This window comes from Solanum verrucosum, unplaced genomic scaffold (assembly GCF_900185275.1).
Source record: "Solanum verrucosum unplaced genomic scaffold, falcon-dt-bn FXZP01000253.1, whole genome shotgun sequence".
NCBI lineage: Eukaryota > Viridiplantae > Streptophyta > Magnoliopsida > Solanales > Solanaceae > Solanum > Solanum verrucosum.
In genome coordinates this window covers 1,562,729-1,575,017 of record NW_026019984.1, presented here as the reverse complement: position 1 = coordinate 1,575,017, position 12,289 = coordinate 1,562,729, and the positions used below count along the sequence as shown (strand labels likewise).

General features: G+C 32.7%; 2 protein-coding genes across 2 annotated transcripts; one reads left to right on the top strand and one right to left on the bottom strand.

Annotated features, from left to right (window-relative positions):
• The first annotated feature begins 2,425 nt into the window (after positions 1–2,425).
• LOC125818093 (E3 ubiquitin-protein ligase PUB23-like) lies at positions 2,426–3,682 on the top strand. The gene has a single exon (XM_049497614.1). The coding sequence runs from the start codon at positions 2,459–2,461 to the stop codon at positions 3,680–3,682; it is 1,224 nt and encodes a 407-aa protein (XP_049353571.1). The 5' UTR covers positions 2,426–2,458.
• A 2,192-nt stretch (positions 3,683–5,874) lies between these two features.
• Positions 5,875–11,160, bottom strand: LOC125818082 (ubiquitin-like modifier-activating enzyme atg7). The gene is made up of 14 exons (XM_049497604.1): positions 10,872–11,160; positions 9,837–10,054; positions 9,364–9,555; positions 9,226–9,280; positions 9,045–9,139; positions 8,716–8,905; positions 8,513–8,618; positions 8,291–8,435; positions 8,043–8,201; positions 7,755–7,943; positions 7,409–7,609; positions 7,215–7,330; positions 6,969–7,128; positions 5,875–6,200 (listed from the first exon to the last, which is right to left on the bottom strand). The coding sequence occupies exons 1-14, from the start codon at positions 11,005–11,007 to the stop codon at positions 6,012–6,014; spliced, it is 2,151 nt and encodes a 716-aa protein (XP_049353561.1). The 5' UTR covers positions 11,008–11,160; the 3' UTR covers positions 5,875–6,011.
• Between the last annotated feature and the right edge of the window lie 1,129 nt (positions 11,161–12,289).

Genomic DNA, 12,289 nt, shown 5'->3' with positions numbered 1-12,289 from the left:
TTGTTATGGACCAAATCAAGAAACCTATATATAGTTTAGAATGGTAAAATATAGGAATAAGGGTCTGAAAAATACCCTAACTTTGGTTGGATTTGATGTTGCAATACTAAACTTTCATAAGGACCTATTACCCCCCTAGACTATTTAATACCGTATTTTTTACCCCCTGAACTATTTAATAGTGTATTTAAAAAGGTACATACGTGCCCACGTGGACACATTACTATTTATAATTTTGCATTATTTTTTATGTCCACTTAGGCAAATATATATGTTTAAAATACGGTATTAAATAGTCTAGGGAGGTAATAGGTCCTCATGAAAGTTTAGTATCGCAACAGCAAGTTCGATCAAAGTTGAGATATTTTTCAGACCCTTATCCCTAAAAAATAATAAACTTTATATCAATTTTGCAATTATGAGAGAGGCCCAATTTCATGAGGTAAGTAAAGAAATAGTTTGATTTGGAATCAAAATTTTCACAACAATCACATATAAGGTAGGTTCTCGAAGATTTCATTAATAATTGATCGTTTTGATCTTTAAAATAACTCGATAAATTTAGTAAATCATCTTAGAAAAAATAATCAATCAAATATAACATATTCGAATTTCTTAGTACAATGATTAGTTGATCACGAACTAGTTGTATCTATAAGTTTTTTTTTAGGTCAATATCAACAATTTAATTATTTAATGATAGACAACATTCGAATAATAGCACATCATAATTAAATCTGAATGAACAAAAGTTGAATTAAATCATACCAATCTCTAATTATTTTTACCACTCAATGTTCAACAAATTATTTAGTTAAAGATATTAAGTTACAAGACTCAGAGAATATAATTTGTATATGTAATGCAAGTAAACATCTACGAAAAAGTTATCATAAGTTAAAGTTTTATTTTTTTGTTTTGTGGGCGCTTCTATCTTATTTCTGTGATGGCTTAACAACACACTCATTCTTCAACTGTAACGAGACTTTTGAATTCTTTTTACATCTTAATTTTATGAGCGTCCTCTTATTCATTCATTCTTGTTCAATGTGAATGAGTGTCTTAGTACTTATGTACATACCCTCATTCTAGCGACCCCAATCCCGGGTGGAACTAGAGGGACATAAGGAGATTTATCGCCAAAACTAAATATACGTATATAACTAATAACTACATTATTAATATATAAATAATTCTAACTAACTATCAAACCATCGGCAAGTAAATATTTTTTTAACCTTAAAATACGGAAGAACCCCACATTGGCACATTGATTTCTGTCGGTATCCAGCATGTGTTCACGTTGTTACATTAAAAGAAAAATATATTAGAAAATGTACTTTTACAAAGTATATTGTAAATTATTAATTTGGTACAATAAATTAAAGATTGTACTAAAAGGTCAAAATGTGGACATTATCTACACAACGCAACACCGACGTCCCCTCCTATGTGCTATTCAATGCCATAAAAAATAATTTTATAAGTTCGAGACGTTTTTTGTATCGTTTTAATTTTATTTTATGTCTCAGAAAAGACAATTATAGACCTTCATTTTCCGTTCTATAACTATGTGGGATAAGGGTCTGAAAAATATTTCAACTTTGATCGAATTTGCTGTTGCGATACTAAACTTTCATGAGGAAAGGCTAAATTGTCATTTTATGACCATTATCATTGTTCTAGATTATTTATAAAGAGTGAAAGGCTAATAATATTGTGTCGATCAGTGTTAGATCTATCAACGAATAATAAAAGAGAAAAATACTTGATGTAAATCTAAAAAATAAATATAGGTGGAATTTGAATCATATCGAGGCATCGTTCAAGATTTTTATTTTGAGAAATGAGAAACTTCAAATAATTATAAAAAATTTAAAAGAACTGTCATATAAATTGAAATAAAGTTAAAAATTAGTTCAGAGGTATCATGTTCGAGCTTAGGGTATGAAGAAATCTTGTTGGGAGCATTATCTTTGAGTAGGTCCTGTAGTACGCGATATGAATTTAGTCATAGCTCCAATATGAACTCTGGACATTGAATGAAAAAAAATATTAAAAAATAATTATTACACATTCTTTTCGATACGATCACTTACGAATTGAATGGAAGAAAATGTATACGTTGTGTTTAACATAATTTTATCTTTGTTGACCAAAAAGTCTGCAAAATATATTATATAATTCAATTTTATTTTTCCAAAATATTGAAAAAGTCTATTAAGAGCCCCTTTCTCCTTGTCTCTCTCTCTTATGAATTTTCTTTTGTTGACTTTCTAATAATTTAATAATCAACTTGCATCTAAACATGGTCCCTTATTAATTACTATATACTTCTTCACATTCACAAACATATTATATATATAAAAACCAATAATTTCATTTCCATCTTCAATATATACAAATCCTTTCTTCTTCTTTTTTTCCTTCAAATTTTTCATATTGTATAGTGGAAAATATGGAGGAAATTGATATTCCTTCTTATTTTCTATGTCCAATCTCAATGGAAGTTATGAGGGATCCAGTTACGATATCAACTGGAATAACATATGATAGACAAAATATAGAAAAATGGTTATTCTCATGCAAACACACAACTTGTCCTGTCACAAATCAAGACCTAAAATTCAAAGATCTTACTCCAAATCATAATCTACGACGTTTGATCCAATCGTGGTGCATGTTGAATTCTTCAAATGGTATCCAAAGGATGCCAACCCCGAAGCCTCAGGTTCAAAAAGCTCACGTTGTGAGAATATTGAACGAAGCACAAAAATATCCGAATATGGAGTTTAATTGCCTTAGGAGGATCAAATCAATAGCGTGTGTAAGTGAGAGTAATAAAATGTGTCTAGAGTCAGCTGGGGTAATTGATTTCTTGACCTCGATTATGATGAAGAAAAAAGAAGAATCAGAGGTATCAGAGGCGAGCGCTGAGGCTTTGAATATTCTTTTTCATCTAAACCCTTCTGATACTGAGTTGAAAAAGTTAATCAACTCGCAAAATGATAAGCATTTCTTGGATTCTTTACTTCAATTCTTGAATAATGGTCATGTTCAATCGCGTACCAACGCGATAAACCTATTGAGATCAACCCTAAATGTGGCTGATCCAGCTCAATTAATTGGTATACAACCAGTGTATATCAAGGGTATAGTTTGTATATTAAATGACAAAATCTCTCAACAAGCAACAAAAGTAGCACTTAAGCTCCTAGTTGAGTTATGTCCATGGGGAAGAAATAAAATAAAAGCGGTTGAAAATGGAGCTGTGTTTGCCCTAATTGAACTTCTTCTTGACACAAATGAAAGAAGGGTTTGCGAATTGATACTAACGGCTCTGGATCATCTGTGTACATGTGCTAATGGGAGGTCGGAGTTGTTGAGACATGGTGGAGGAATAGCCATTGTTTCTAAGAAAATTCTTAGGGTTTCACATTTGGCAAGTGATAGGGGAGTGAGGATCCTTTATTCAATTTCAAAATTCTTAGCAACTTGTTATAGTACTAAAGTTCTTCAAGAGATGTTGCAAGTGGGAGTTGTGTCAAAGTTGTGTTTGGTTCTTCAAGTGGATGTTAGTCCAAAGACTAAAGAGAAAACTAAGGAAATTCTAAGGTTACATTCTAGGGTTTGGAGGGATTCTTCTTGTATACCTCCTCATTTGCTTTCTTCTTATCCTTGATAAAAAATAGTGACGGACAACTTCTGTCGTTAAACAACAAAAATCCAAAATAGGGTTATCATAAAAAAAAATCTTATTAGCTACGAACTATTTTTTATTAGCAACGACGAAGTTTGTAGCTGATTTCTTGTTATTTTGGTAGTTTGAGAGTTTTTCTTTTTTCCTTTTAATGTACATATATAGTGCATTGGGATTTTATCTAGGGATAAATATATTTAGTGTGATGAAGCAAACAAGCATATGAATAAACAAAAAAAAACTAATTTATGTAGTTATTTTCTTGGCTTCTTACAAGTATTTAGTATCAGAATATTCACGATTTAAACTTTATAGATTCAGAATCACTGAATAAAGATCTCAAGTACTAATGTCCGAGCTTGGATTTTTATATTCATGTATATTTTGTGTGGTTTTCTTAGCACATATCAAAAGTTATTGAATTAGGCCGAAATCATATACTTCCTTTCTTTTATTTTACCTGACGATTATACTATAATTAGATGTTTCATTTTTATTTGTTCTATTTTGTTTTTCTATACTATCTTTAATATTAAATAACTACATAAATTTAAAATTTCAAAATATATTTCTAATTAAAAAAAAATTATGAGACGTATCAAGTCGAACAATATAATATGATTCTAAAAAATACTTGTCTGTCTTTGAGCTGTATTTGATCTGTCCAAAGCTTACACACCTACCCAATACATTATGCGTACACACTTTTAATATAATATTTGAGGAAACATTTATGAGACAGGGTGCAAAACTCGAATAAATAAATAAATCAATTTTTACATTTATAATAATTATTAAAAAAAAATCAGTATCTCGAAGTTTTAGCTTCCACAAAGTTGAGAATTAAAGGGTAATAGTTATTTTTATTAAAGACTTGGGAATCAAAAAGTGATTAGTAAATGTTATTTTCTAGCTCATGAAATGATGAAAATATGACTCATCAATAATAATAAGCAGATTATGACTCAACTAGTTTATTGCTTTGACACATTTTAATTCATTTCAAAATAGCTTGACTCGCCAATTTGACGCTTCTACTTTCAGAGAATGAAGAACACACACACACATATATATATATATATATATATATATATATGGATTCAAGATTTAAATTTGATGAGTTCTAATTTTAAGATTCTTATATATTTATATTTCGTATTTAGATGAATTCGTAGCCAAAAGGTTAAATCCGTCTCGGATGGCAAAAGACATTGTTGCTTGGTCAATATTTCTTTTGATAATTGAGTGATTTCGTTTTCATAAAAGACTTTGATTTATAAATAAAAAATAAATTGACTTTAACAAATTAATAAAGTCAAAACCTTAGTTAATAGTACTCTAAAGTGTGAACATGAAAAGTCTTAAACAAATTGCATTACGTCTATTTCAAATTCAATGTTGTTATATACACAAGTTATTATATTATTTAATAATAATAATAAAAGAAAAGAAATAGTAGACGCTTTGGGGGGATAATAGACACAAGTTATATATATATATATATATATATCATCAGATCACGAGTGAATAAAAAAATAATGTACATAGTTATTTCAGTCAAAATATTTGATATAATTTTACCACTTCTACTAAAAGTAGCCTTTTACTAAACAAATGAGTTATTATCGATCTATCACAATCCTCCTCTTTTATTCGAATTCACAAGTTGTATTCTCCTTGTATTTTTTAATGAAAAAGTATTTAATTGAGAGAGAAAAAAATAGTAATATCATTGGTGGTCATTATTGACCAAATATATATAATGTTAAATAGAAAAAAAAATTCTTTAATTCAAGAAACAAACTTTTCATACAGTTGCCATACTGACACTGATGTAGTTGGTTGTAGAATAATAATACTAACAATAATAATAAATTGCAGAAGTAGGTGAGGGAAAATTGAATTATATTGCAAATGAATGCAATATGTAAGGTAATTTCCAAGATATACACAATACATACATGTAGGGTATTTTCTAATATCCCTACTTCCCGAAAATAGAGAGACTATTTCCGAAAAAACTTGGCTCAGGTAACGCAAATCAAAGAAGATACAGAAGAAAAGAGATAAAAACAAGCACTACAGAAAGAAGACAGTAGCAACAACAAAATAATGCGATAACCAAAACACCAGACTTGTTAGTACTTAGAAAAACTAAAACAGAATGCCATATTTTATAACAGAACATTGTGGTACCTAATCACTGTAGTTGTAAACTTGTCATACGGCAATGAAAATCCGGTCAGGTGAAACACAAACAATCAATCAAATTGATTGCAAAAGAATGAATGTAAGTTATGTTACAGTAAGGTTATATTTCTACACAATCATCATCATCATCGTCGTTGTCATCATTTTCACTATCGTTATCCCAGTCCAGCGTGTAAGATCCTGCTGACTTCATGAGTTCTGTTAGTCCAGTTAGATCCTCCAGATATGTAGGATGATTGATAGCTTGAAGTATGAAGTCCATCCCTTTCGTTCGATATTCTGATACAACCTGAGCATATAAGGAATTTCATGTGTATTAGTCAAGTTATGATGCTTTCGGATAGTCAAGTTTGTAAAATTAGCTGGAAAAACAGTTCATGTTGTAGAATTTTACTTGCTTTTAAGATGGACAGTTTCATAACCCAAGAAATAGTTCTCCTTTTTAAGAGTCCAACGACAACATAAAAAGGGCAGTTGGATGCACAAAACATCCCAGTTCACGCAGGGTCTGGACTCTGGGGGAGGTTTGCACCCTCAAGGAGGTGTAGTGCAGGCAGCCTATTGAAGTATCAGTGGCTAATTCCACGAATCAAACCCTTGACTTATAGGTCACCTAGAAACAACTTTGTGTTGCTCCCAAGTCAAACGCCAACATAGTTGGGCATTACTTAATCTAAGTGTTCTCTTTTTAAATGCTTAGGCATAATCTAATCGAAGTTAGTTAAAGATGTTACATTGTGTAGTGCAAGGACCATAGATGAATGAATGGTCACATGACTCAAACTGGATCTGAATTTTTAATGAACATCGTCACACGGATTTCTAAATCACGCTAATACAGGAAACTGAATTTCTAGGTTCTCATAAATAAGGTGGAAATCATCATATCAATATACAAAGTTTCAACAAAATAACTAAGATCTTATGGAACAATTTCATATTTGATAATATAGGCGGAGGTTACGGGTTAAGCAGAGGGGCAGGCAAGAAAATGACGTCAAATTGTACAGTATAATAATAGTTCAGGATGGAATTGCCTTAAAACATTTTAACTTACAGTGCTACAACAAGCAGTGCAACAAGTTGAAGCATGACCGACAAGTGTCATCTGAGAAAACTGAGAGATGGAGCCCCGAATCTGATGAGGTAGAATGCCAAGAGGTTGTTCAGTGCTGCCGTTATCATTAGAGTTTGCAAACTCAGCTTTGGCACATATTCTGCAAACGTAGTTAAATAAGAAATGCTTAAAATGTCGGGATACAACATAATTTGCATGTATATCACAAAATAGTTAAGGATTTACCCAGAAGGATGATGCAAGACTCCAACCAAAAGTTCAACAGCAAGGGCTGATGCAATAGGAGCCAGCCCGGGACGAGTAACTGTACATTGTTGGTCCAGGGTACGGTTAGCCGTTGACTGCACACAGAACAAAAACGATTCATATATGCAGTTATTGAAATCGAACAATTACTATCACTTTCACAAGAATCTTACATCAATTGGTGCAACCACATCATTGCAGAAGTAACATCCCAATCGCACTGACTCATTTTGATTCGAAAGGGAGAGATTCTCCATACTGGCAGAGACATTACTCGAAGTTTCAGCTTGTGAGTTTCGTAGAGCATCCAAAGGGCCTGCTCCATGACGCATCACTAGAAAGCTATCGAAGCCTAAGGCTGCAGTAATAGCGATCTGCAGAGAGAAACAAAAGACGTGTAATAATCAGGAAGAATTCAGCTGACTCTAGTGAATTCAACATCACATGCAACATACTAGTTTCGGAAAAGTAAACAAAATTTCAAAGGAAAATTCACAAGAGAAAGTAAAGGAGTAAAACCTTGTTAGCACTAGCACAAAGTAGACTAGGAAGCCACCGACTTTCCCGTGTATCAGTTAATAGAAAGATTGCATCATGTGAGTTGATCAAATCACTCAAATCTCTGCAGTCCTGAAGTATACTACTTTCTTCTTGGCTAGACACTGGATGTCCAGGCATCGGAATAGCCATCACAACACCTTCTGCTTCCTGTCAAGAAATTAAGGTGCATCGGCAAATGAATTTATCTTTTCTCTATATCTTAAATTATTTTATTTTGATTCTGAGGTCTCAATAATGGATCAATACCACTGCTGGAAATATTCGCTTGAGACTTTCAACTGCTGCAACGGCCTTAAATTTGCCACCATTTAAACAGTCATCAAGCGCATAAAGAGACTGCCTTATTGGATTAGACATTGAGACCTTACCACTGTCAACCAATGTAATTTTTCGGACACCCCATGCCTACAAAATTTAAAAAGTCTGATAAGAACTTTCAAATGTTTTTACACAATTATTGCTTCTATTTTTTTCCCATTTTCTTGAGCACTTACCATAAGCATTCGAGCAACTTGGCATCCAAGGGTACCTGCTCCCAGAAGGAGACATCTCGTGGAAGCCAACATTTCTAGATTCAATGACGGCAATGTGCGCCATCTCATTAGTTTCAAGTTCAAATCAGCAGCTGATACAGCTAACCTGGTAAAACATGACAGTGATTCCTATAATGACCATTAAATTATTCATAGAATACAGCAGTAGATGTTTATGCATACCTCGTCGGATCCATAGTTTTAGCGAGGCTGATGCATCTCAAACCCTTCTTCCCTTTATTTAGTTCCCATCCCACAACATTGGGCATGTTCTGATGACTCCTTCCTCCTAAACAAATTCATTAGGGCGATGTAGAAGATATGACTTTCACCATTTATAAAGGAAAGCATAAATCGGAAACCAAACCTATTACCAATAGATCTACCTTGTGAAAGAGATATTTCAGCTTCTCCAACAAGGGACAATCCCAGATCTGCAAAACCACGGTTCTCGCGGTAGCAGAAAAAGTGAATCTTTCCAAGGCCCCACCTTGAACAGATATAGGCAAGATAATTGCGTAGTGGCCATCCAGGATTATTCGGAAGATGACAAGGGTCATAAAAACCAAAAAGAACCTGCTAATCGTAATCACTGAAATTATGTCAAAGACACTCCTGTAACATAAATATCACACATATGAAGAGATTACACGGAAACTATACAGCCTTTATACTAGTTAAGATTACAAACAACATCAAGAGCAAACAGAAAAACCTTTTGACCATTATTTTGGCAGGTTTCCAACTCCCTTAGATGCCTGAGAGTAGCAATTGAATTTGAACCAATAGACACCAAAAAGAATGGTATATCTGCATTCAACAAATGCTTCAGGTCCCGGAAAAAGAAATGTCAAAACTTGTCACCTTTAAGGATTATATGATAGTCAACTTTTTACCTGCAGTGGAGCTCTTGCTGCGCCACTCATTACAAGCACTAGACACAGATTCAGCCTGTTCACCATTACAACCAATTTGAGATAATTACATCTAAATTGTGAATGAATGAATTAACGGATCAGTCAAGAGAAAAAAACCTCTTCGGAAGTGAAGCACTGGGAAGCTGGTTTCAAATTAACTAGAGTTGCAGGAGGATCAAGCACCAAAGCAGGGAACGCAAACCAATAATGAAAGCTCCACTTTTTCAAGTCTGCAAATGATATAACTAGGAATCTTAAGAGCACAGAACTGTCCTCCTCAACTTTGCCTGAGTAAATGTCATCCCATATCTGATTCGCAATAACAATACAAAACTATCACGGTGAGATGACACTAAAGTTCAACTTCTTCCCATGCATGATACATACTATTAAGCTACACAATAACATAATGCAAAAGATCTTTTATGCAATAGGCTCATAGCTATAACTTCTTTATGAAATAGAAGAAGACAAGATGTGCTATTGTTTTTCTCTTACTCTATGGCCAAATATTAACCTATCCCAAGTGTTAGCAGATATGGCTAAACATATAAGTTGCAATTTTTTGAGAAAAAAATGGTTTACTATACCTTCTTGGCTTCTGCCTTAAGCAGGCTCTGCTTATCAAGCGCATAGAAACTTTCTAACGTGTTTGTGTTGAGAAGAACGCCAGGAACAGGACACCTATTTCTATTCCCCTGACTAGCTAGAAGAGACGATGGTTCATCATCGGAATCAGCAGGCAAAGATTCAGCCAGGAGAGTCAAGTGATTTGATACTTGAGGATGCGAGCAAGGTGCATAAAAGCCTGCACAAAAACAATTCAGTCCAGCAGGAACAAACACTAAACCCCAAAGGCTACAATTTCAATTCCATCAAAAAGGCAATCGTTCATAAAATCAGATAAAATTCAGTAACTCTATTACGATATAAACCCCAAAAAGCTACAATTTCAGTCCCAACAACTACTACACCTCAATCCCAAATGAGATGGGAACGGCCTATACGAGTCCTCACTGACCATCCTTCCCCGTTTAACCTCAACTCACGTCATCATCATACCAAAACAATAAATAAGACAAATGTATACTACTAGATAACATTCAAAAACTCTAAATCTCACCCCAAACAAAGACTGTGAAATAAACCCCAAAAAGATTCAATTTTTATATCTAAAAAGGGTAATAGCTCACTAATCCAAAAAAGAGGGAAAAAGAAGAAGAATAAGCTCAAAACAATGAAAATCACGACGAGATAAACTGAAAGCATAAGCACTTATTGATTGATTCTAAGTAAAGGGGTAAACACTAAAAAGTAATGGAAAATCATAAACAAAGATCTACATTGTTGAATCCGAACAAAAGGGTATCTTATAAATAGCAAGAACAATCCAGTAATCACCAAAAAACTGCAAAAAAAAAGAGCTCAATACAGTGAACAATCACAATCAAATAAACACAAATTATCGATTTTAACAAAAAGGGTAACTTATAAATATCAAACACAATTCAACAAAATCACAAAAGCTATCTAATTTACAGTAACTAAAACAAATAGCCAACGATTTTTTTCATATTTTTTTTGTAAGAAACCAAAAAAGAAGTAAAAGGGGTTTAGTATTATACCAGTAATTGGAATTGGGGATTCATCAAGACGCAATTTATTAAGCTTTAAAGAAGATAATTTATGCCAAAACCCTTCATCTACAAAACTCTGGAAAGGTGCAAATTGAAGAATTGTTCCTTTTCCAGTATCCGCCATGGATAAAACTCGAGCAATAAAATCTTGAGCTTATTGAAAACCCACTAAATATGTTGTTCGTTGACCTCTCTTGCTGAGAATTGAAGGTTTAATAGTTAGATATATTTGCAGAAAAGAAACAAAAAGATCGTTAAGGAAGAAGATGACAACTACAAATCGAAGTGGACTGATTTGGTATTTTAGCAAAGTATAGGGTGCAAACTGCAAATATAAAAACTTTTATCTTAAGATAAGTGTTATTTTAGCAAAAATCACGTCTATTGTGAAATTAATAAATGATAATTAACTAAATTATTTATATTTAATAAATATTTTTTTGAGAACGAAATAGTATTAAAAAGATGGATATAAGGGTATGGTTGAAATTAAGAACGAATAAAAATTTATCTTGAATTTTAAGTTGAAGCTTTTTGACAAATTTTTATATTACACTTATTATGAGACGGAAGAAATAATATGTTATTAATTTTATTTTTTAAATTTAAAACAATTATCGAAGATATTCTCACCAATATCATATCTATGAGACACTTACTCTATCGAAGATATTCTCACCAATATCATATCTATGAGTAGAGCCGTCAAAATGGGCTTGGCCCGCGAGGCCGGCCCAACCCAACCCTTGAATTAAGTGGGGTTGGGCTTAATTTTTTTGGCCCATTTAGGAACGAGGCTTTTTAGCCCAGCCTCGTTTGGCCCGCAGCCTCATAGGCCCAACCCGCAAGCCTCAGAGGCCAGCCCGTGGGCTATTAATTTTTTTAAATTTTTTTTTATATATATTTTTAGTAGTGTTTTATTTGTAAAGATGTTATCAATAAATATTTTGAAAAAATAAAAAATCAAGTCTTTTGCAAATCTTTTACATTTTAGGCCATGAGCCCACAGATTTTTTTAATTGCCCAAGCCCATTACTTTATTAGAGTTTTGACTTTTGATTCATTTTATTATAAGTATATAATATAATCATATATATTCTCTTTGTCTTTTAGCTTAGCAGGCAGCAGCTTTCTCTTTTATTTTAGGAATGACATTAGGGTTTTGAAGTTTTAGAGTTTCCAAGCTCATTCAAAGTTCAATTTTCAGATTGGTATTGAATATTGATACAAGCATACAACCATACAAGTAAGAATCTATCATTTTTTCGATTTGTTTCTTCTCCAAAACGAGTTGAACTTCGTCTTAACTCTTAATCATGTTCATCTTTTGTGATAGTTTCATATATAACATCTTTTTCTTAATTATTTTCGTATTGTATGATACCATGTGTATTAGTTGTGTTTTC